The following is a 24608-nucleotide window of genomic DNA, read 5'->3' as shown; positions in this document are numbered from 1 at the left end:
TAAAAATGCATTGAATAGGGTATATGCACATGGACTTTTAAGTTTGTCAGAATTGTCATCCCATACAAAATCGCCACATTTAAGATCTGATTTCTTAAAAAAAAAATGTCTAATCTGATTTCTTAAAAAAATCTTCACTGCCTGGCTGAGATACGATATAAAGTGGGTATCAGACCAAATAAGAAGCACTGTATTAAATTGTATTTTTCTGCATCTTTAAAATATTGAAATTAATTTGACCCCAGTATTTTCAATGGACCTGCGGCTAATGACGGCACCTGCCTTTAAATGGTATTTTGTCTTATTTACGCTTTAAAAACCAAATGGATGCGTATGTCTATTTAACTGATTATATTTGAATTACATTACAACATCGACGCTGTAAAAGGACCCTTATGAAATTAAAAATAGTCACAGAAAGCTTTTAGCGGAACTTCATCATTGGCTGGAAAAACACTAGCTGTGCATATTACTACCTCAACAAAGGGCTGGAAGTTATAGCAAAAATGCAGTCTTAATAATTATTTTCAATATTGACCGATAACGATATATTTTGATATAAATTGTTAATGCTTCCAAATTTTAAAGAATACCCCAACAATGACTGAAGCCACAAAAATTAGAGGTAGATTAAATGGCAAAACACATTTTCAGTTAATTTCTTGTGGCTGAAAATTTGGTACATCTCTAATATCAACCCACTTTTAGATTCCAGTTGTCGCACATTTCTGTCTTGTGATTGGCTCTTAGATCAGTATAGAGTAAAAGGTTTAGAGCTTTGATAACATTGATAATATAATAACACTAATACTGAAACTGTTATTGCGTTTTAAAATGACCAAAACAACATTTTAGATGTTTTACAGTGGGCTCAGCCTGCTGGTTTGTTCATTTATCATCACATGATTTCATAAAACAAAATCACATGACTTTTAAAAAAAAAAATTTTTAATGCGCATGGTGGAATTTGTTCGGCAAGAGTGTTTCCATCACAGTTTATGTGCATTCTTTTCTTATCGAATAAAAAGTTTATCCTACTCAGTTATGCGCACAGTTTTTTATACGCATTTTCAAAATGTATGCGCATCTTGTCGTTTCCATCAACCGTTTTTTTATGCGCATATCCAAAATGCACATAAAAATAGGTGGATGGAAACATGGGTATTGTTATTGAGAGAAATGTTATCGTTTATCGGCCCAGCCCTACCTCAACATAGCTAATTATCAACAACAAAACTTAAATGTATTATTATGATGCATGTCAGGAAAGTAGATAGCAATGTCTCTTTGTAAAGAATTTATACACCTGTGCACCTTTTTTGAAAATCAGCTTTTGTATTTTGCATAGGGATGATAAAGACACTGTTTACAAAAATGTTTGCATTCTCAGACTGCTTATGAGTGGCTGAAATTAATTTGGAGTTAACCTCAGAACTCACAGTAGGTCAGATTTTTTTTCTATTAGCTTTCATTGAAAAGCAGTTTTTCTGAACTCTAGAACCCAACTGTTGCACTTCATCTTAGGTTGTTAACGTCTTTTAAAGCACTCTTATCTAGTGACCCATCAATGCTGAGTGCCAGAATTCTACTATACCACCTCTGAGCTCTTGGTAGGCGTTGTTTTTTTGTTTTTTTCTGGCTGATGAGATTCAGATGAATTCAGTAGGCTCGAATGATGAAAAATTAAAAGCTTGTTGACGGCATGCTTTTGTCAGTTTTGTCCAGAAAACATTGTGTTTAGAAGGTAAAATGACAAAAGCTTGTCTTCAAATGGACTGTAAGCTTTGCACGAATGAACTCCAGCATGATTGAAGTGCTGAGTGGGAGTTGAGGTTCTCTCCAAGGCCGCGTCTTGATGAGTCCTCCCACAGCTAAAGCACGGAGCGTGGGGAATCAAGGATCGCAGCGGCACTTTTCTACTCCGCACTCATCAGCCGAGCCAGGCTTGGAACAATGTGATGGAGGCGGAGGAAAGATGAGGTTAAGTGCCTTTAAAAGCTTTGATTAGTTGCTAGACGTTTCCATGCAACTCTTTTCTCACTTTCGCCTGCTGAGAATGGCAGACAGTGCAGCGGTTGTTGTGTTGTGTATTTAAACGTGGACCAGCAGTCAGTTAAAAGCTTTAAAGGTTAGCATGAGAGAGCAATTCAAGCTGGGTTGCATTCTGTAGATATTTTTTGTTTTGTGACCCACCCGAAGTCATTTCACCATCTAATCCACATTGTCTGGAAATGAGCAAGTTACGCAGCTGACGCTATACAGTTTGGACCCCCATCAGGCTGCTGGTGAATTTGATGTTTTGACCTTTTGGCTTATTTACAGATAGAAACTAGAGCTGTCAGGGTCAACGTCACCCTGCTTGTGTAATTATTCTGTCCTCATGCATGATTAACGGACCTCAGGCCCAGTCTCTCACCCTTCCACCATGGCCTCTCTCTAGGTTCGCTCTTACCGCCCAAGATAGCTCCTGTCCTCCTTGCCAAGAACCTCAAAGTCCATGTGATTTCTTGCCTAAAATGTTCTCTAATATCTGAACAAAAAACAGTTAGTGAGATTAAACCACAGATCTGACTGACACAGGAAGTTACGCCTTTTTAGCTTCCTTATTAATATACATGTACACTGGTCCAAACAAGTCTTAAAGGGATAGTTCACCCAAAAGTGAAAACTCTTATCATTTGCTTACCAGCCTCAGAAAAAAGATGTTACAGTAGAAATCAGTGGTCTCTGAAATGACAAAACTGAAACTAATTCATTAAATGTGTTCAAATGCATCTTTGAAGGCAGTTATGTGTTGTATTTTTATTCTTGGGCTATTGATGAGAGTGCAAAAAGTACTAAGTTGCTTAACTTTTTTTTTTTAACTGGGCGGCGACGCAACAAGAATTATGTACGCCACTAATGTAGTACAGTTGCCTCACTGCTGTGTAAATATATATCCTGGTACTTTGATAGTAAAATCCTCCCCCCGTCCTGAGGGCTTCATTTTCACATGCAAATGCACCACACCGAGAGGTTACACATTTTCACTGCCATTTTCTCAGAGGGGTGAACTCAGCCCTCGAGCCAGATAATAGCCCTGTTACAGCTTTAGTTAAAACAGGCAAATGAGCAGGTGTTCTTCCTTTATTCTGTCAGCCGTGAAAGATTCACTCTCTTTCTCTTCCTCATACTGGCATGCAACAAGACCAACACCCTCTGATGGTTTCTGCCTGAACTGACTCCAAAATCATCAAAACCAGTTTATTTTATAAAGCCATTTGATTCTTTGCTCCTAATTCCACCAATGGAGTTCCAGGTTTGCAGTCAGCTGAGCTCCAAGCTTTATTGTGGTCTATCATGCCTGTGGTCCCAGCGCTTAAAGCCGTGGATGTCGGCCAGGCCCACATTCTTCTGGAGAGCAAGCCGTGCCAACCTGGCCTGTGACCCTGGCAGAGAGGATTCCTTATCGATGCCAACAGCTGGCCTTCTACCCCACCCCAATTTCAGGACGTAACTTCCCAACTCCTCTTAAACTGGTTTGAATGTTGTGGAATTCCTGCAACTGAAAATAGCTCAAGGCTCAGGGGGTTGCAGAGCAACTCCAGCAGGCATTTGTTTGCATGCCGCCTGCCTCAGCATTCGCTCATGCGCACATCGTCTGAATGTAATATCCCAGCCCCCAGGTTGTCAAGGGTTTGTTTAAGCTGTCTTCTCCGCAACGGCAAGGCCTTCATGTCTTCTTAACAAGGCCTGTGCGTGTTCGTTGGGGGAAGGGACGGGACCAGCTGTGGCCATATGTGTTCTGATAACCCACACAGCTTCGTGGGAGAGACCCAAATTCAGACCAATAACATTAACCTTTATTACCGTGCATATGTTTCACTTTTAGTTCCTAGAAATCAGCTTACCACTGCATTTTTTTCATTCAATCTCGTGCAGCAATGCATTTTCGGTTATTGTCATGAATTGAGTAATAACTTGACAACTTGCAACCACAGACTTTTACACATTCCAGGGATAGTTAGGTCATGCATTGTTTTTGCATGAATTCCCCCCAGGCAAAACCAGTTAAGTCCAGGGTGTGCCCTACAACCAATGTTATTGGTCAATTCATCCACACAGTTCAAAATTCATTCATTCTGTTCAGACTTCACAATGATCACATTAGTTTGACTGTATTGCTGTATGCTTTAATGAAGGAAAATGTTTAAAATCGGTATCAATTTAAATTTTTTGACCAAACACCATTGTCAATATTGATTAAAAAAAGATTTGTTATGTAGTTTCGGTATTAAGTGCCATACAAAACAATGCCAATAAGCTTAAGGTGTAAGTTTGTCATTTCCAATGGAGGCATGCGACTTGCACGGCGCGTATATGGGATCGACTGGCACATGTTTTGCAAGTGGCGCGCACGTGCTTTTTCCAGCTGCACCTAGTTGAAAAAACATCTGAACTTTTTGGAATACCATGAGTGCACCGCAATTCATGCAAGTAGAACTAATCAATCTGCTCACCACTTTGTATGGAATATACACATTTCAATAATAACTGCAGACTAATTACGTCAGATGAACACTGCGCACCCAAGCACTGCATCGGTTTTTACGTTTCTCTATAAACTTGCATCGGAGCTGCAGCAATGTCTGTTTGTCATCCTCTAAGAAAATGGTTGATGGTCACCTAGTTACGAGAAACGCCAGGGGACCGTGAGCGCAAAGTCCATTGTGGTCAAGGAATCCACGCGCACGCGCTTGTCACTTTAGGTCAGAATATCAACACATGTGAAAATGAGTGCCGTATAGCAGCAGTGAGGAGATTGTAAATCAAAAAGGATGTAAGGATATTGCCAGAATGGCTTTTTGGTTTCTTTTCTTGTGCGTCCCAGCTACTAACTCCCAGTCATAGTCGTTCAACTTCACAATTTGTAATGTTGCAATAAGTATTTGTATAATGATAGTTCCTTTACTTGAAAGCTCAGATTTAATTGTCATAATTTGTTTTGTTGACAGGAGTTTGAGGTTTACTGTATCATTATTAATCCCACCTTAAAGTTTGCTTTGATTGTTCAACATTTACGCTGTACCATTGCACACACTTTGTATCATTTTATTTGTCAAGCTTGAGTTTTTTTTAATATTTTTGTTTATTTTTCGATGAAGAGATGTGATTTTTTTTATTTTTTTTATTAAAACTTTGCTAAATCCTAATAATCCTAAATGTATTGTTAAAAATTATTCAGTAATTATCGATATCGAATGATATGAAACATATCGTGATCTTTTTTTTTTTTTGCAATATTGCTCAGCCCTAAAGTACTATTACCTGCCAAAAATGTAAATGTTCTAATAATTACTCCGTGAGTAAAGTAGCCCTTCTAAAAGTACTCAAGTAGTGACTATAAAGCCTATGCTGTAAAAAATGATTATACGCTGCAAATAAAAAATGTAGATTACGTCCCTATCATGTTTTGAAAGTTTCAAACAATTCAGGGACTATAAATTTAAAATGTGAGATTAATTCAATGTGCAACACATTGCCTTAATATATGCACCTATAATAAGCAGACAGAAAGCAGGTTGATGCATTTACATGCAAAGCGAATCTGTAACCCAAGGGGCAAAAATCTAGCTGTGACAATACATGAATGCTTATGTACTTTAAAGCCTGACTAACAAGCAATGAGTGTCCAGCAGTTGGTGCCACAAACCAAGCTTGTGTAGCACTGATAGAATACATGCAATTGTGTATGTATTTGAAAACGTAACATTCTGTAATGAATTTGGTTAAATTTTAAGGGCATGTCATAATTTCATTCATCGTACATTTCAGTAGACATTCTTCATTTTATCATCAGTGACTTGGTCTAAATTTAAACTTTTAATTTAAATTTTAAGTCTTTCTGTCATTGTGCTTAATTTCTTACATCTTATATACTTTATGCTTTTCCACTGAACATGTTTGCTGTATTTATAAAGTCTTCCTGTCTTGAGGTTAATCTTTTTGATGCTATTTTTGTATGTGCAAAAGGCCTGCACAATTGATCTAATTTTTAATCATGATCCCTGTTATGAATCTCACAATTACAAAAAATATATAATAATATAAGAGGGGCATTTAGGGCATGTCACAATTTCCTACGAATATATAAAGCCTAATGTTATATATCTGCACTCTTCACTGTTGCTTGTTTATGATGTATAATATTATGGCATACGATTGCAATGGTATAAAGCTCATTAAAACTTAAATTATGTACATTGTTATAACCATAATTGATGATCACAATTACGATTTCAGTGGAATAATCGACAATTGTTACTTTTTGTCATGGCGCATTAGGACTGCATTATTATGTGATTGGACTGGAATCACAGGGCTGGTTAATCTGCTTAGCCAATCACCATAGACTAGATTAAATAAATAAAGTAGTGATGGCAGGTTGAGGGAAAATAGCACAGATAAAGAAACAAAAATTTACCCAAGTAAAAGTACATGTTTTTAAACTGAAGGAAAGCACAATTGCTGTGGAAATTACAGTAATTTGAGTATTTGTAATTTGCTACTTTACACCATTGGGTTTAATTTACAGTTGCTTGTACAAATTTGGCTGGTGGATGACTAATATAGACTAGGGCTGCTCGATTATGGGAAAAATCATAATCAAGATTATTTTGGTCATAAACGTAATCACAAGTATTAAAACGATTATCAGTTGAAGTCAAAATTATTCGTCCTCTTGTGAATTTTATATATATATATATATATATTATTTCCTATAATATTTTTTTCTTCTGGAGAAAGGTTTATTTGTTTAATTTCGGCTAAAATAAAAGCAGTTTTTAAAATTTTGAGACCTATTTTAAGGCCGATATTATTAGCCCCTTTAAGCTATATATATATATATATATATATATATATATATATATATATATATATATATATATATATATATATATATATATATATATATATATATATATATATATATATATATATATATATATATATATATATATATATATATATATATATATATATACATACATATATACATATATACATATATACATACATATATACATACATATATACATATATACATATATACATATATACATATATACATATATACATATATACATACATATATACATACATATATACATACATATATACATACATATATACATACATATATACATACATATATATATATATATATATATATATATATATATATATATATATATATATATATATATATATATATATATGCAGAAGAAACTACTGTTATACAATGACTGTTGTTTTGATTAAGCCTTTTAATGTCACTTTAAGCTGAATACTAGTAGTCTTGAAAAATATCTAGTGAAATATAATGTACTTTACATCATAACAAAGATAAAAGAAATCAGTGATTAGAAATGAGTTATTAAATCTGTTATGTTTAAAAATGGGTTGAAAATAAATCTTTGCATTAAACAGAAATTGGGGGGGAAAGGGTCGCTAATAATTCTGACTTTAACTGTAAATATGCACAGTTATTTTCCTCCCTGTAAGTAAGGAAAGGGAAATAAATACTATAGAATAAAAATATGTAACAAACTGTGCTTTAAGCATCTTCACTGTAAGAAACAAAAAACTTCAGCTACAAAAGTCCTTCAGTCAAGAGCAGTGAGGGATTTTCTCTATTTGTTGTTTAATTCATAATAAAAACGGGCGGCAGGAGGAATATTGCGCTGTCACTTTAAGAATAGTGCGGCTCTGATATGGTTTCTCTTTCTCATGTCTTTTGATTCTCAACTTGTTTGTTTATTACACAAATGAGGGTTAATATGAATACTTACTAAACACCGCACTCTGACATTCATGTTTATTCACGTTTAGTTAATATGAATATTAACTAAACACCGCGCTCTGACACAAATGTGCATGTATTTGACCATTAAAGCGCTCGCATTGAGATAGCGTTAGATGTGTGTGCTCCGCTCATCTTCGAGGCTAAGTGCACACACACACAGAAGCATGCGGTCTCGTTCGCGCTTTTAAACATGAATGATTCGAATGTTCTTCAATGAATGATGCGCATCCCGTGCTGCAAACGTTACATTACAGTACGTGCTTTTAGTAATGTTCACGTGGAACTGAGCTTTGCAGAGCAACAAATGTGTAAAACTGGAAAGGGGGCGGTATATGATGCAATAATCGTTTATCTCGATTAATGCTTTTCATAATCGCTAGAAGCCAAAATCGAAATTGAAATCAGATTTTCGATTAATTGCACAGCCCTAATATCGACATGTTGGCTCGAAGAAAATGGAGCCAACATTTAGAGATGTCCTTAGGCTTGGAATAACCGTTTTCAATGTATACCCTGGTTTGAAAAGGCCAAGGTTTTAAAACCACAAACATTTTCTGTTAAATCGTTCCTACGGTATATGTAAGATTTTTTTTTATGACCTTTTTTTTGTTGGTTTTTTAGAACAACAGTTTCTCTAGCAGAAAAGATATCCATAGATGCCATTTTAAATTGGAAAGATATCTGTGTTTTTGAAACTAATGAAGACAGCAGAAGTCAAAGATTAATTTGAATTATTTAGCCTCACATGTTTACTGTTCCAAAATATTATAAATGTTTCTAAAATAAAGTATATTGTGTTCAAAAGGGGGAAAAGTTTTTGTTCTTTTCCCAGACATTTAAAAAGAATTTATTTTAGGGCAGTAATCTCAATACCGTGAAACCCTATGCCTAGATGTCCTAGCAACCAACCAGAACACCCTAACATCATCATAATGTTGTTTTTGGGGGTGGGAGGGGGGAAATCAAATATATTTGAGGTTTTTGAATCCATTTTAATAGTTATTTATTAGTTAAATGTTAGCATGCTGCTCATCCCCCACTGTTTGTGCTATGTGATACTTCAATCATGCAGCTAATTGTGCCATTTTCGGCTGCTGGATGAAAAAAAAAATCATCTTACACAGAGCACCTTAGCAACTGTAAAGCAATGCCATGGCAACCGCCCAGAATACCCTAACATCACTGTGGCGAGTTTTGCACTGGCAAACACTAGGGATGTGCTGCGTTTCCCAACAACTTGTTTTAAATTCCTGAATAATTGGCTCGGTAAAATCTTGCTTAAAAAAAAAAAAAAAAATTCGAGTTTTTCTCTCAGAAGTCTGAAAGTGGCCTGTTCAGAAAGTGTTGCTCAAAGATATTTTTATTTGGAGTAACACTGAAACATTTGTCTGCACTTTTTGTTTTTATCACACACCATCTGGTTATGAATTTGAGGAAAAGACGCACTTCCTTAACTTGTAGACACTTTGGTCTACAGATGCTCTGATAGACTCTGAAACTTCACCACACTTTTCGAATCTCGCAAAACATGCTGCTTTAAATTTACTGATTCGATGCGACTCTGTCGAACAGTTCCAGATCAATGCGAGTTCTGAATTGCTTTGCCACAAAGCTGTAATCCATTTTGTACAGCAAGAAGTGCTAAAAAGCATGCTTAATGTCCTCTTGCATGTACTGTGTGTATCAAACGCTTGCCAGCAGGGTTTCCCTGTGACTAACAAGAGTAAAGAATTGAGTCTTCCTTTCTTCTCTCTCCCGCAGCGGTGCCGTACCCTCCCACAACGCGGCTCACCATGAAAGAGCTGTACGAGGACGGCAAGCCCAAGGTGGAGCTTTTGAAGAGCCACCTGGTGAAAGAGGGCCGCCTGGACGAGGACGTGGCCCTACGCATCATTAACGACGGAGCCAACATCCTCCGCCACGAGAAGTGCATGCTGGAAGTCGAGGCGCCCATCACAGGTAGACTGTTCTGATGACTCACTTTGCAGTGACACTTAAAAAAATCTGTCGTGATTCACAAGCAACGGCTTCATCCAGGATGTGGTTCTCAAAGGAGCTTTTCTCGCAATGCCTAATGCCGCACAATCACAGAAAAGCACAATGCCCACTGGTGTTGATACTCGCCCACACACCTGCTACCTTAGAAGAGAGTTATTTTGTTGATCTACAGGGAGACAATTCACAGAAACTCAGACTCATGAAGATACCCTCAAGGTTCTGTGGTTACTTGATCGGGCGTCTCTATCATTTGTAATCTTTTTGGTTTAGTCTTGACCCCGATATAATCCTCAAGCCAGCAAGATAAGCATGATTATTTTCATACGGAGTTAGCCTTCCACAGCAACCCCTAATGTGGCTGCTCTATAAAGGTCAGAGAAACAGTTGCATCCTAGACTCTCTTTCGTGCACACCCCCACACTTTAATTCCCCAGCGGAGGCCACAGGAAACCCCCAGCACTCGCCATACACTCGAGCAAACACACAAACAGGTGTGTGGATATAAATGGGCACGTCTATCCACATCTAACCCCCCCTCCTCAACCACCCTTTGCTCTCATGTTTTTCATAACACACACTCACACGTTATGTGCGTAATGGTTCACCTAAAAGAGAAATCTGAACTTTTTTTGGCACATTTGATTGAAATGGTGTTTTTTTTCTTCTCACCTTTTCCTAGAACTTTTTAACTTACAGAAGGTTAAGAGGAAATAGTGTTGGTTTGGCCACATCCTGTTTGTGACCACTTTAGATTTGTCTCACCATGCTGCTTTGAGTGGGCCTAGTATTTGTGCACTTTCGCTTAGTGGGTTTTAATATTTGTGCACCCTCAGGATTTCTGCTTCTATCTCGATTGCAGACATGTACTTGGCCTTTGCAACATTTTTCCAGGTTTTCACTTTGGCCATATCCTTCCAATAAAGTCACACTTGTAGTTGTTGTTGTTGTTGCTGTACTTCAGGCATTTGTCTTACTGTATTTTGTCTCTGTCGTCAGTGTGCGGAGATGTCCACGGGCAGTTCTTCGACCTGATGAAGCTCTTCGAGGTGGGGGGTTCCCCGCACAACACACGCTATCTATTTTTGGGAGACTACGTGGATCGAGGCTATTTCAGTATTGAGGTGAGTGCTACTCTGCAACGATCCTAATGAGGTATGTAAAATAGGGTTAAGTGGTCAACAGCTGAGTCTCTCTGAAAAGTCTGGATAAGCATATTTTAAGAAAGCTGTATGTTCGATACGTGTTAATCTCAGGATAGTCTGTGGTGTTGATTACCATAGAAAATCATTTCACCTTGCCTCTTAAATTTGACAGTAATGCATGCATTGGTATTCAAGCATATTTGACAAAACTATTATACAAGAGAAATATTTTTTTATACCCTTACTGGCTGTAAAGGCATATAACCTTATATGTCTGTTAAAATGAGACTAGTGTGATGTTTCACTTTCTCTCATAGAGTGTAACCCTAATGTAAGAATGTAACTCTAGTGTGGTTTGACTGAAATATGAGTACAACACAGACCAAAGGTCTAAACAAATCAAAAACAGTGCTTAATGCCACCATAGAAAGGACAGAATCCTCAAGCATACCTGTCTTCTATTGACCTTATTCTTCAATGCTGAAGTGCACTCATTTTTGCAATTGTTTTCGAACTTCCGATTCTGTTGCCTATGGGAGAAATGACTAGGAATAATAAATGCCAGAAAACGGTCAAATTACTTGCTCTACAAACAAGTGTTTGCATGACTATACAGACAAAGCAGAATAATATAATAAGAAAATATCACTTTGCAACATTAACCAGCATACCGAGCTGTTTTTAACATCTATAAATGACCGGAAAGGAATAAGACTGGATGTCTCGAGCCAAAAAGATACAAATGGCAGCGCCCACTCATACGTGAAGAATACTATGGAGGCAGTATGGTTCAGATGATGATGGCATTCCTGGTGCAAGTTTTGATCTTAAAAATGACACTTAGAAATATGACCACTAGGCATGGACTGGTATAAGATTCTGACGATATAATAACCTTGGATAAAAAAACCACGGTTTCATGGTATTGTGATTGGGAAAAATAAAAACAACTTTTTATTTTAATATGTCTGGGTAAAAAGCTAACTTTTCCCCCTTTCAACACAATATCTTTTATTTTTAGAAACTTTTAAAATATTTTGTAACATTAAACATGTCAGGCTAAATAATAAAATTCTGCTGTCTTCATTAGTTTCAAAAACACAGATTTCTGTACAATTTAAAACCGCATCTTTGGATATCTTTTCTGCTAGAGGTACTGTTGTCCTAAAAAACTTAAAACAAAATGTAAAAAAAAACCTTACCTATACCTTAGCAGAAAATATTGATGGAAAACCTTGACTTTTCCAATCCGCGGTATACCTTAACTGTTATTGTTCCATGCCTAATAAACACTAAATGAAAAGGACTGACTGTGCAAACAATGGGTTTGATCATATCAACATCTATATTGCACACAATGTGGAGAAACTTCAAGCATGTCAGCAGTTTACAGGCACTTCACTATGACCAAAAAGGTTGAATTAATGAAACTTTATTTTCAAAAAGTGCAATTTCCCCAAAAATCTTCTTTATAAACTGATAAGACATTCAGAAGAGCCCTCCAAGTTCAGTTATGCAAATGTGCCTTACCAGAACCTTTTAATTTTTGGCTTTGGAATTTGCCTAAAATCATTGCACTTTCCTGCTTCAGTTAAAATGTATTTTGGTGCATCACTAGCATGCCACAAATGCTATCAATAAAGACAACTCTTTACGAAATTCAGAGTTCTTTTGAAAAAGAGGCCAGTTTTCTGTTTAAATCTCTTTATAATCTCTGTACAAAGTCTTTTGAAATTTCAAGGCCTTTTGATCACATCTGTGCCAAATGAAGTTACATCTTGTGCTTTGTCAACACTAAATGCGTTTGCATTTTAAGTATCTTGGCACTCTGAATATGCCATGTGGCAGTTCTATTCAAGCACCCTCTGTTGTACCATGCATTATGATGATGCAATCAGCATGTCACCTCTGCCTGTAACACGGTGTTGTCATTGTAAAGCAACCACAAAGATGAAGCAGATGGCATTAAAGGATTTATTGATCCTGCCATCCTGCAGTTCAGAGAATGTGATTCTCAACACCGAGGTTATGTGTACATTTTTTTTTTCTTGTTAGAGAAAACTCCTGGTAAGCTTTATCAGCTGGCGTCTTTTATATTGTTGGGCTTGATGTCTGATGTCATTCTGAATGGGCTGGCGAGTGTGAGTCCTCAAAAAGCTTCCACCTCTGCGTCGCGCTTTGCTTGCAAAGTTCAGGGAAGGGAGAAATGTCATGGTTAAAAGAGGCAGCGTACGAGAGCAGACACACCGCTGCTCAATACCATCAAACACAGCTGAGGGTCCAGGGCCGCCGGCCACCTGAGACGCATAGAAAGAGAAGAGTGCGTGTTTCACAACAAAGGCCAGGCTGAGTTCCTACTCCCACCCTGGACATCACAGGCCACAAAGCACTGAACTTCAGTCATCCGCCACACCACCTGCTAACTCCCTCTGACTGGGACACTGCAGTCATCAAACGCTTCCGTAGGTTACGCCACCAGACTTTGCCCCACCCCGAAACCCAGAGCTGTGTGGAGAACTCTTTATTTTTACTATTTCTGTCAGTGTAGGACTTGATGAAACAGCCACCGCTGATGGGACTCTTTACAGATAACTGAGAGCTAAAGCAGCATATCCTTCCTGAGAGGAAGAAGAAAAAAAATGTGTATTCTGCAGAGTCACCTTAAAATCAACATCGACAATTGTTATTGTTTTTATAGTATTTTTATCATATATTGCATTTGTTTTGGGTTATCCTTGCATATCTCATATTTACTCATATATTTTTTTTAATTAATTTACTTATTGTTGTGTAGTGCTTGGGCAGGTAAACCTGTCACTCATATTAGGTCAACCAGTAGCAAACCACAACCATGCAAAAGTCCAATCAACTCTCCGTTGAGTACATTAGTGGCCATCCACTAGGGCTGCACGATTCTGGCTAAAATGAGAATCACAATTTTTAATGTTTTTGTTTAAAATAAAGATGACTATTTTCTCACGATTTTGCAGATGTAAAATAAAGGTTAATATGAGTAGGCTATTATTATTGTTAAACATGGTAAAACAACAATAATAATGTTAGGCGTATGTGTGGATCTACTGTTGGTTAAAATCCACAATTTTGTGTGGACTTGGAATGGTGGGCTTGAACAGACTTTAAATTTGTCCTGTTAATTCACAGTGAGGACATCAGAATACAACTATTTATAGTTCTGAAGTTAAATTATGTTTGAGACATGCTTGTCATTTGTCATTGACAACATTATTAGACCATTTTATTCACTGATAAAATGAAACATTTGTCATCAGATTCCCTCTTGCATTATATTCAACAGTATATAGGCTAAAGCAGTTATACTGACCTAGTAAACCTTTATTTTCATGCATAACACTGTGTTCGCTATGAAAGAAACGCATGTCAAATGCTTGTCGTAATCATAACTTTAAAATGCGATTATTTGGTTTCGCTTTAACTGCTGAGTGTGCTTATGTCACAGCTGTCGTCACTTTGTAGAAAAAAAAAAACATACAAAATGTGCAAATCATACTTCCCAAACAGCTTCTGAGAATCGATCGTTCTGCAAAACACTTAATGTTTTTTTTGTTTTGTTTTTTTATATACAACTTTATTACCTGTTATTTACAGCCTATGCAGGTTCTGTTCACTAATGTAGACATCATTGCCAGACATGCGCACATCCTCTCGGTAGTAAACAAACAGTGCATCAGCTCATGTGTGATTTCGCAGATACAGTATGTGACACTTTTAACGCAATTTGGAGGTGTCCTTGTTGGAGGTGTCCTTGTTGCTGAGCAATGTATATAAAACAATGTGAAGACCTGTGCATCCGCCTTTTGCGTTTCTCTTGTGACTGTGAAAACATAATTGGCTGAATCGCAGACTAGCAGAATTATTATCATGTGTAGTGTCGAATCAAGATCATGATCTTTTTTGGATTAATCGGGCAGCTCTACCATCCACTTTTTCAGCAGGACTGGTTTTGGGAATATTTTTTCATCTGTATTTTGTTGTGGTATAAGCCACAGATTTGCTAGGTGAAATTGAATAAAAATATTCACTTAAGTAGCTGTGTATATGCATACTTTGTTACTGATACAGACAAAACTATACGTATTTTGAAAGAATAGACTGACTCAGTCCTTCATGAGAGTGGACCATCTCTTGGCAAGCTTTTGATTGGTTAGTTGAACTTTCTACCATCTTATAAATTTTATCAATTCCAATTCTGCTTATCGATTTGCATTCTCAGATTCAATTCCAATGTAGTAGTATAAAAAGCTTGTTGGAAAAAAAACAGACCTGGAAGAGGGTGTGTATGTTGGGTTGAGTGCCCTTGTCATCTCCCTGGAAATAAACAAACATTGCTAATAGGCTGGTTTATAGTTATATAAAAGAGAGATTTTTCCCTCTGAAGTAGCACCTACCAAAACGATGATGACTTGACAACATAAAAGGGGTCCCGTCCTTTGACTGAACACTGTGATTGACCTGTGACACTCTTCAGTTTTTTTCTTGTTTGAGCTTTTGCTTTTGAAGTGAGGGAGAATGGTGGCTCACAAATAACATTTTGTGTTGTTGCCGTATTAGAGTCAGTTAATGAAGGGCGTTCTGCTCTCGGGATGCGCAGTAAATCAAACACGGTGCATTATTTTAAATCAGTGTTGTGAACCAACTAGGTCTGCACAATATATCATTTCAGCATTGATATCGCAATGTGATCGTTCGCTATAGTCACATTGCAGTATATGCAGTGTTGAGTTTGTATTGCAAGTTATCATTTGCATGTGTTTTTGATGCCTGTGATTGTATAATGATTTTAAAAGGATTAAGGTATAAGAAATTAGGGCTGGGCGATATGGGCAAAGAATCATATCTCTGTATTTTTAGGAGGAATGACGGGATACGATATATATCCGGTATTTTCCCATAAATGGTTACTTGAGTTAAAGCCTTTATTAAAACTTTATTAAACCATTTTTGAGCAAAATATAATTTAAACACAGGGGTTTCCCTCCCTGTTTACAAATAAATAACAGCTGCACATCTTTGATAAATAAAATACAGCACAGGGCTCTCTCCTGTTTAACTATAAATTGCACAACATTTCAAATTCTAAACAAATAAAAAAATTAAAATCTTTGAATACAGTACAGGGTTTTTTCCCACTTAACACTATACACAGCCCTACTGTGCTGTTGTGCAAATAACAAAGTAAACAGAACCATAGAAAACATAGCTACATTGTCAGAGCAAAAAAGGAACACACTTAAATAGTAACACAACAAAGAGTATTGTAGGATAGAAAAGAACCACACTGAATGTAAATATGAAACGCACTATTTTATGTCACAGTTACAGTGTTGTTATCAGTAATCCTGTATACCACAGTTGTGTGATTTTATAAACAAATTAAATCTATACAAGTTTTTTAGTTGCACATTTACATGTATTATGCACAATTATTAAACAGTGCACATACTGAAGATAACTCAAAATAAGTGTTTCACTCCATGTAAAAAATCCGACACTTTTTCTTTTGTTTTGACTAAACTTGTTTTACTAAATATTAAATAAGCAGATGAAAACGAATAGACTATAGAAGTAACGAAATAGTTTCAGAGTACTGTGATGAAATGCTGGTTAAGCATATAAATGTAAACAGTCATTATAACAGACCAGAACACAGAGCTAATTGTGTTATGATCGGTAAAATGTTTCTGATAAACCGATGTGACAGCCGCAGGCGCTGTGTGACGTGCGTGCACGGGAGAGGGAGTCAGATTTGTCCGGGGGGTCAGATTTCGATACAACACCGACACTGCATGTTCCTCCATGTCGCGTCAGTGATTGGTCGTTCTTTCACGATTCGTTCATTTTGAACAAATCTTTTGTATGACTCATGGAGTGAATCATTCATTTGCGCATGCGCACATTTGTGCAAGTGGTGCTCGCATGCTTCCTCGGAGTGGTCCGTTTCGTGCAGAATGCACACGTGTGGCCTCAAACCATATCGATATGAATGATATTGGATAATCCCGCATCGCGTTGGGGAATCCTATAGATATATCCCCAGAACTCGATATACCGCCCAGCCCTATAAGAAATTGTATCATTTGTGACCTTAACTACGATTCATTTTATTGAATTTTATTTTTATCATTCAGTTCGTGTACTTGAGTACTGTTAGACTCGGGAAACGATAAAACACTTTAATTTAGTTGTGTCTTTTTCTTAATTGTATTTATAAATTAAGCATGAAAATACTCTCAACACATGCAAATACAGATATGCACTGCAAATAGTACAGACCACAATGAAACCGTGTTGGGGACCCCAAAAAGTTTATAGATTTATTGGTTTTTATGGAGATGCAAATAGTAAACCTTAATTTATCAATCTCTGACCAAACATGTGCATGAAAATACTCACAGCACAAGCAAATACAAAAATGCACTGCAAATAGCACATACAACAACGAAAATGTGTCAGGGGACCACGTGTAGCCCTAGAACCACCATCGGATTCTTGGTCATATTGGTTGTGACACCTTGCCTTTTAGCATTATAAGTTTTACAATGATCACACTTATCTTTGTCTTCATTCTTTACAAAATGTAGCCACACATTTGGGTGATTCCTGCAATCCATATTTAGGTTTAAAGTTATGGTAGTTCACCAGCGCTGAAGGGTCTGGCAGATTAAAAAAAGGATTCGAAGTGTTAAGTATCTTAAAATAATCTTAAGAATCGGTTTTCAAAATTGGAATAGATTTTTTGATTCCCAACTAGGCATGGGTCGGTATAAGTTTCTGACAGTATGATAACCTTGGATAAAATATCACGGTTTCACGGTATTGAGATTACTGCTCTAAAATATGTTCTTTTTAAATGTCTGGGTAAAAAAACTAAAACTTGTTTCCCCTTTGAAAACAATATATTTTATTTTTTGAAAGATTTATAATATTTTGTAACGGTAAACACGTCAGGCTAAATAATGAAAATGATTCATTGACTTCTTCTGTCTTCATTAGTTTAAAAACACAGATTTCTTTACAATTTAAAACGGCATCTTTGGATATTTTTTTTTTTTCTGCTGGTACTGGATACTGTTGTCCAAAAAAAACAAACAAAAAAAAAGTCAATTAAAAAAATAATCTTACACATGCCTTAGGAACGGTATTATAGAAACTTTTGTCTATTTTAAAACCTTGACTTTTCCAAACTGTGGTATACCTTGAAAACGGTTATCATCCCATGCCTATTCCCAACGTTAACTAGGTTTATCAGTTATTGTTCATTTAATTTTTTATAAACACTTTTAAACCATGGAACCTAGCAGCTGCTCTCTATGCTCTCGAAATCCATCCCCCCATTTTTATCATGATGTCGTTTCACTTGGATGTTTCACAATAGGGAAGAAAACTATCACAACTTCTGTTTCATGCTGACTTTAATACTGCAGTCCTGTTCACCGTTGTGCAGCGTTATTCTGCGGTTAATCATCTAACCAGGTGTGAACTGTAAAGCCTTGTGGGTGTTTAATGGGATAGTGGAGATGAGCTAATGGCACACGCAGAGTGACTGGCATGTATGAAGCTAACCGTTATGATCAGTTTACAGAGTATAGTTCTAGCTTAAGCTTTGGTTTGAGGGATTGTGTCAGAGGCGAATGTAAAAAGAACATACAGTCTTTCTTAATTCTGCCATATGTTCTACGTTGTGGTAGTCTGTGGTTGTGTTTGGAGTGATGTAATGACATACTAATTGCTGTATGCACTTTTAAATGAAACCCTACTGTTTAAAAGTTTGAGATAGGGCAAGTTTCTAATGCGTCAAATTATATTGGCCAGCATTTTAACAATGACAAGAAAGTCCAAGTATTTTTGAGCATCCTTTATCTTTAAACATTTTGCTTTTGGTTTGTTTAGATACCTATGGTGTGTGTTGTTCATATTTCGGTCTACTGCAGAAGACACAGGCAAATCTTTTCAGCAGTCTGAGGGACCATTCACACAGAATGATGCTTTGTCTTTAAAAAGATGAGACGCAACACACAGGATGTTTTTTTGTTTGTTTTGTTTTTAAAGTGCCTGCCATGTTGTTATCAAGTAAAACAGTCGTCATGCCAACTTGCTACAGTAAACAAAAGCTTGCCATTCTTGCTCCGCCTTTGAGTTCCTCTTGGGTTCCACTGAAAATGACATTGAGCAGTGCTGTGTGTAAACGTTGAAATTACTTTAACTTGACACAGCATTTCAAAAATGTCAAGCAAAATGGAAAAGTAGCGCATTGGAATGGAAATGCATCTTCTGTGTGAATGGCCCCTTGTGCATAGCAATAACTGCATTAACAGAGCAATTTGACCAGAATTCATTTTTATCCAACCAAAGCTTCCAGGTCTGAACACAGCCCAATTCAACCCCATTACACTTTGGATGCAGTATACTAACCAAAGTTAGAGTCCTGCACGGGCCTTAAATCTAAGCCCTAGCCCGAGACGCACAGGCTGTAGCCCTGCTCTTGTCTAACAGCTTATCAACGTTTTTGGCCCGGGTCCGACCCGAAGCTTGTCTTTTTTCCGCCAAACAGCTTATACCGTTACAGCCATTAAAATAGACCTGATTTGTATTTAATAGAAAGGTTTTTTTTTGTTTCGTTTTCTTTTTTTTATCTGAATAATTTAGTGACATGTTTGGAGGTTTTTTTTTTTTTTTTTTTTTTTTTTTTTTAATTAATTTTTTTTTTTTTTTAGTTTGTGACATCTAGATCCAAGCGGTATGTGGTCCAAAGCGAGTTTTCTCAATTTACAAGTTGTGCATTGTGCATAACCAGTTGGCTCCTCTTTAAAGTTACTATTCGAAAAGTTGACCAGAAGTCTTCCTTTTCCTCTAGCGTTTTTTCACCGTTTTAAGTTTGCCATTTGTCAATTTTTCTCTTTTACAAGGTGTCTGCGGGGTCTTAAAGTATTAAAAGTTGATAAATCAACTATGAGAAAATTAAGGACCTTAAAAAGGTATTAAGTCTTTAAATTTTATTCAAGCTTTGTCCAAAGTGTTTGACTCCAACAAAGCTTAAATATATTTATTTTCCTCCTAATATTAACAACGGCGTGCTCGATCCACGCGATTGGTTCGGGCCGGGACATGTCCGGTCAAGCTCCTCTGTCTGGGTGATGTCATGTAATATGCGACAAACGCGGGAAGGTAATGTGACTCTCTCCACATGTACCGAAACCACAGAGCGAAACAGACGGCAAAATGGGAAAATGTTAGTTTGTGTACTGCTGGTTGAAGAAAGACGAGTTTAAACAATGGCTAAAGCTTGTCGCTGAAAACAACCGCGTAATTTATTCTTTCAAGCTTTGTTTCTTCCGAGCTTATCTTGAGTTCTGTTGCAAGGTTGTGCTCCATTGATTTATTTAACTACAACTGTTTATTAACTACTGTTTATTAAGTTAAAGGTTTGATACTGATTAGAACTTGAACTGGCGATGAGGTCTTAATTTTCTGAGAAGGTCTTTAAAGTCTTAAAAAGCTATTGAAATTACCTTTAGGATTCCTGCAAATACCCTGCTTTATGTTCTCCATTGCACGTGGCTGGAAATCTCAAGCACTTCCGGACTGCACACATAAAATCTCATTAAACTTTTTATTTTTTTTAAAGCAAACCTGAAGCCCAATATGCGTGCTAGCTATGCCATGAAAAATTGTCCTGAAGCCCGGCTCTAGGGGCACAAAGTCAGTCCCCGACAGGCCTGGGCTCAAATGCAGGGCTCTAACCATAGTGACAAATAAGAACATTTGAGTAAACTATGCATTGAGAAAATGTGCATACTCTGAATGCTATTGCACTCCTATGATCAAATGGGTTTCATTTTTGAATGATCTATTCTTTTTAATAAAATATCAGGAGTAATGGAGGTATAATCCTCTTAAACATTAAACCTGCTGTGCCGTGGCCTTCCAGCGTATTAGTTTGAGAACGCTAATGATTGTGTTCACCGTTATTGTGTCAGTATGTATTCGATGGAACATATATTAATATCAGTCTGTTTATTTCATGGTCCATGTTGACTGGGTAATATGATTCATGATGGTTGTGATGTTTAATTGTTTTAAATTAAAATTCTGTCTGTGAAATTCTAGACTTATTATAGTAATATGAATAAAACATGCAAATGGTCTGTTCAATGATTTCATACAGTAGCTGTAGTTGTTTAAATTCACTGCATAACACCAGCCCAGTTTTTCACATTACTCCTTTTTGTGACTAGACGTGGTTTCATTTCACAGAATGAGGAAGAAATCCAGATATGGTCACAAGCGTTTCTTTGTGTTCAAATATAATCCCTTTCATTAGGTTTCTATCATCTTGGTCCTCTTTGCTCTCTAGCATCCAGTATGAACGTAACCGAAAAAACATCAATGTGTTATCACAACATTATTTCAGAGGTCTCGAACTTCTCGTGGTGACCTACTGTCCTACAAAGTGCATTTCAAACCCGGTTCAGCACATCTGCTTGTATTTTATATGATCCTGAAAAGCTTGATTCAACTGCTTCATTGTGTTTGATTATGGTTGAGCTCTATTGGATAGTAGACATCCGGGAGCAGGTTTGAAGGTCTCTGCACTATATACGGTTGAAGTCAAAATTATTAACCCTTGTTTCTTTTTTAAATATTTTCCTTGTGATGTTTAACAAAGCTAGGAATTTTTCACAGTATTTCCTGTCATTTTTTTTCTTCTGGAGAAAGTCTTTGTTTTATTTTGGCTAGAACAAATGTAGTTTTTATTTTATTTTTGAAACCATTTTAAGGTCAATATTATTAGCCCCCATTTTTTTTATTGCCTACAGAACAAACCATTGTTATACAGTGACTTGCCTAATTAACCTAGTTAAAGCTTTAATTGTCACTTTAAACTGAATACTAGTATCTTGAAAATAGAGCTGGGCGATATTGCAAAAACAATTATCATGATATCTATGGAGTCAATCGAGGGCCGTTAATACTTGTAAAATTAAAAAAGTTTTGCAATCAAAAAATAAAGTATTGAGCAAAAAGATAATTAAATGCAAATCTTCAAAAATCGTAAAGCAAAATTTTTTTTGTGAAGTAAAATAATTTTGCTAACAAAAATAATGAACTACAAAGGGAAAATTGAGTTTTGAGAAATAAAAATAGAAAAAAAAATAGAAAACAAAAAAAAAAGAATGGCAAAAGAAAATAAGTCTTTGTAATTGCAATGCTATAAAAATGTTTTGCAAATATATATAGTTAACTGCAAATATTTTATTTATTTATTTTTTTGTACAGCTTGATTTTTTTTTAATTTTATTTTTTATTTATTTATTATTATTATTATTATTTTTATTATTATTTTTTCATTTGCAGTTCTTTTTTGTTTGCAAATTTCATTTTTATTTCTCTAAACTTTTCCCTTTGCAGTTCTTTATTTTTTTTTAGCAAACTTTTTATTTCTCAAATTTTGATTTGTAGATTTTTGGAGATTTGCATTTATTATTATTGTTTTTTTAGTCAATACTTTTATTTTTTTGTTTGCAAAACGTTTTTTTTATTTTGCAAGTATATACAACCCTAGATTGACTCCATAGGTATCATGTTTCATATCGTTCAGTATCGATAATTATTGATTATTTTTTTAACTATCCATTTAGGAATATAAGGATTTTTCTTTATTTTACCAACATTACTAAGGCAAATTATTTCAATAGTCAAAAGCAAAAACATTTAAACTAAATATTTCATCTCTTTATAATATAATAAACAAGTGTTAAAGAGACTCTTAAACTTGATAGATAAAATGTTTGTGGCATTCTAAAAAAAAGTTCAGATGTTTGTCAACTAGGTGTACCGGGGAAATGCGCACACGTCACGTCGCTCCCATGTGTCATGCAAGTCGTGTGCCTCCATTGGAAATGACAAATGCGCGCGCAGCAGCCACACTTCATTAAAACTATAGCCTTCTAACCGAGACCTCATACCAAAACTTTTTTTTTTTTTTTTATTCGTTATTGACAATGGTGTCTGGTCAATTAATACTGATACCGATTTTATTGCCCTTCACTAATCTACTTAAAAAAAAAAAAATAACAATTATATATATATATTAAAATGTTTTGTAAAGTCATCATGGCAAAGATAAGAATCAGTTATTAGAAATGAGTTATTAAACTATTATGTTTAGAAATGTTGAAAAAAATCGTTAAACAGAAATTGGGGAAAATATACAGGGGTGCTAATAATTCAGGAGGGCTACTAATTCTGATTTCAACTGTATTTTGTCAATAATACTGTTATCGCAATAAATCCCATCCCTAGTCTGCAGGATGTCATGTTTGGCGCACTGAGAAATATTAGTTTTAAACTTTCAGTGACCTGCATTTTCATACTAAAACTACTGTAGAACTTTATTATAATTACACTTACAAATACATGGGTATTGAAAGCACCAGTGGAACAGTAGCTCATATAGTTGTTGGCAGTTTATTTTGTTGATGTGCTTTTTGTGTTTGCATCTGCAGTGTGTGCTCTATCTGTGGGCTCTGAAGATCAACCACCCGACCACCCTCTTCCTCCTCAGAGGCAACCACGAGTGTCGGCATCTTACGGAGTACTTCACCTTTAAACAAGAATGTAAGCTCAACTCTTTGGCGACTCGTAGCTTGTGTGTGTCTGTAAACGTTATCAAGTGAACGAAATGAGATTTTACCACATCCTATCATTCAAGTCTGTCACAGCAATTTTTTCCCCATTACCATGGTGGCATCCCGAGAGGGATGGTGTCAGGAGAGTATTGGATGACGGGCCACAGGCTCAGAGCTCAATCACATCCCTCGGCACTCGTCAGGGCTCTTCACTCCCCACTTAGATTTACATCAGCCATCATCCCTGTCATGACAAACGCTGACAGCTAACTGAAGCCCTCACACAGGAACGGCTGTCTGCTTTCCTCTAGCAGCTGATGATCATAAGCAGACCCACACAGAATCTGTGCAAAATCGTAACACCTGCCATTCATGCAGTTTTATTATTCCCTTGTTTAACGTGTTCGATAAATATTTGGCTAATATAATTATGCTTCCAGCTGCTGCTGTGGCGTTTTCAAAGTCCTTTATTTTATACTCATTTTTGCAGTCTTACCATTTACACTGGTAAAGTTGTTTTTTTGCGCCCTCGAGTCGAAGTCATTTGTATTTGAGTATCTGCCGATACCGAAACCCGATCCAATACTTATATAATACATAAAAAGAATACAGAAGAGCGAAGAAACAGATCCAGGATGTTTCATATTTTTTATTTAATTCACCCTATTTTAACATTCAACAACTGTTAACAAACAGAGCACTTCTGTGAGGTAGCTTGAACAATCAAGTAATAAATAACAAAAATTCTACACTTTTGGACTTTAGTGCAACAGTAAATATATTAAAAAAATCTAATATAAAAACAAATAGCACCTCACCTGAAAAATACCCGGCAGGCAATCCCCAGTTTACATATCTCACAGTTTGCAATGGCAATGTTGTCGTCATCAACTTTATAATACCTCCAGACCGCAGACATACTCTTTCCGCTTCAAGTTGCTTCCATGTTCTACT

The 24608-nt window shown here is 36.3% G+C and overlaps 1 protein-coding gene across 2 annotated transcripts in view; it reads left to right on the top strand.

Annotated features, from left to right (window-relative positions):
- The window catches only part of ppp3ccb (protein phosphatase 3, catalytic subunit, gamma isozyme, b), a 55086-nt gene that overhangs the window by 3767 nt on the left and 26711 nt on the right, over positions 1-24608 (top strand). For both annotated transcript variants that reach the window (XM_056466368.1, XM_056466367.1), the window contains exons 2-4: positions 9608-9805; positions 10841-10965; positions 23532-23643. In XM_056466368.1, coding sequence (XP_056322343.1) covers positions 9608-9805; positions 10841-10965; positions 23532-23643 — 435 coding nt within the window. The remainder of the gene's footprint in view (positions 1-9607; positions 9806-10840; positions 10966-23531; positions 23644-24608) is intronic.

This window comes from Danio aesculapii, chromosome 10, assembly GCF_903798145.1.
Source record: "Danio aesculapii chromosome 10, fDanAes4.1, whole genome shotgun sequence".
NCBI classification, from domain to species: domain Eukaryota; kingdom Metazoa; phylum Chordata; class Actinopteri; order Cypriniformes; family Danionidae; genus Danio; species Danio aesculapii.
The sequence above is the reverse complement of the archived record's forward strand: the minus strand, read 5'-3'. Positions and strand labels throughout refer to the sequence as shown.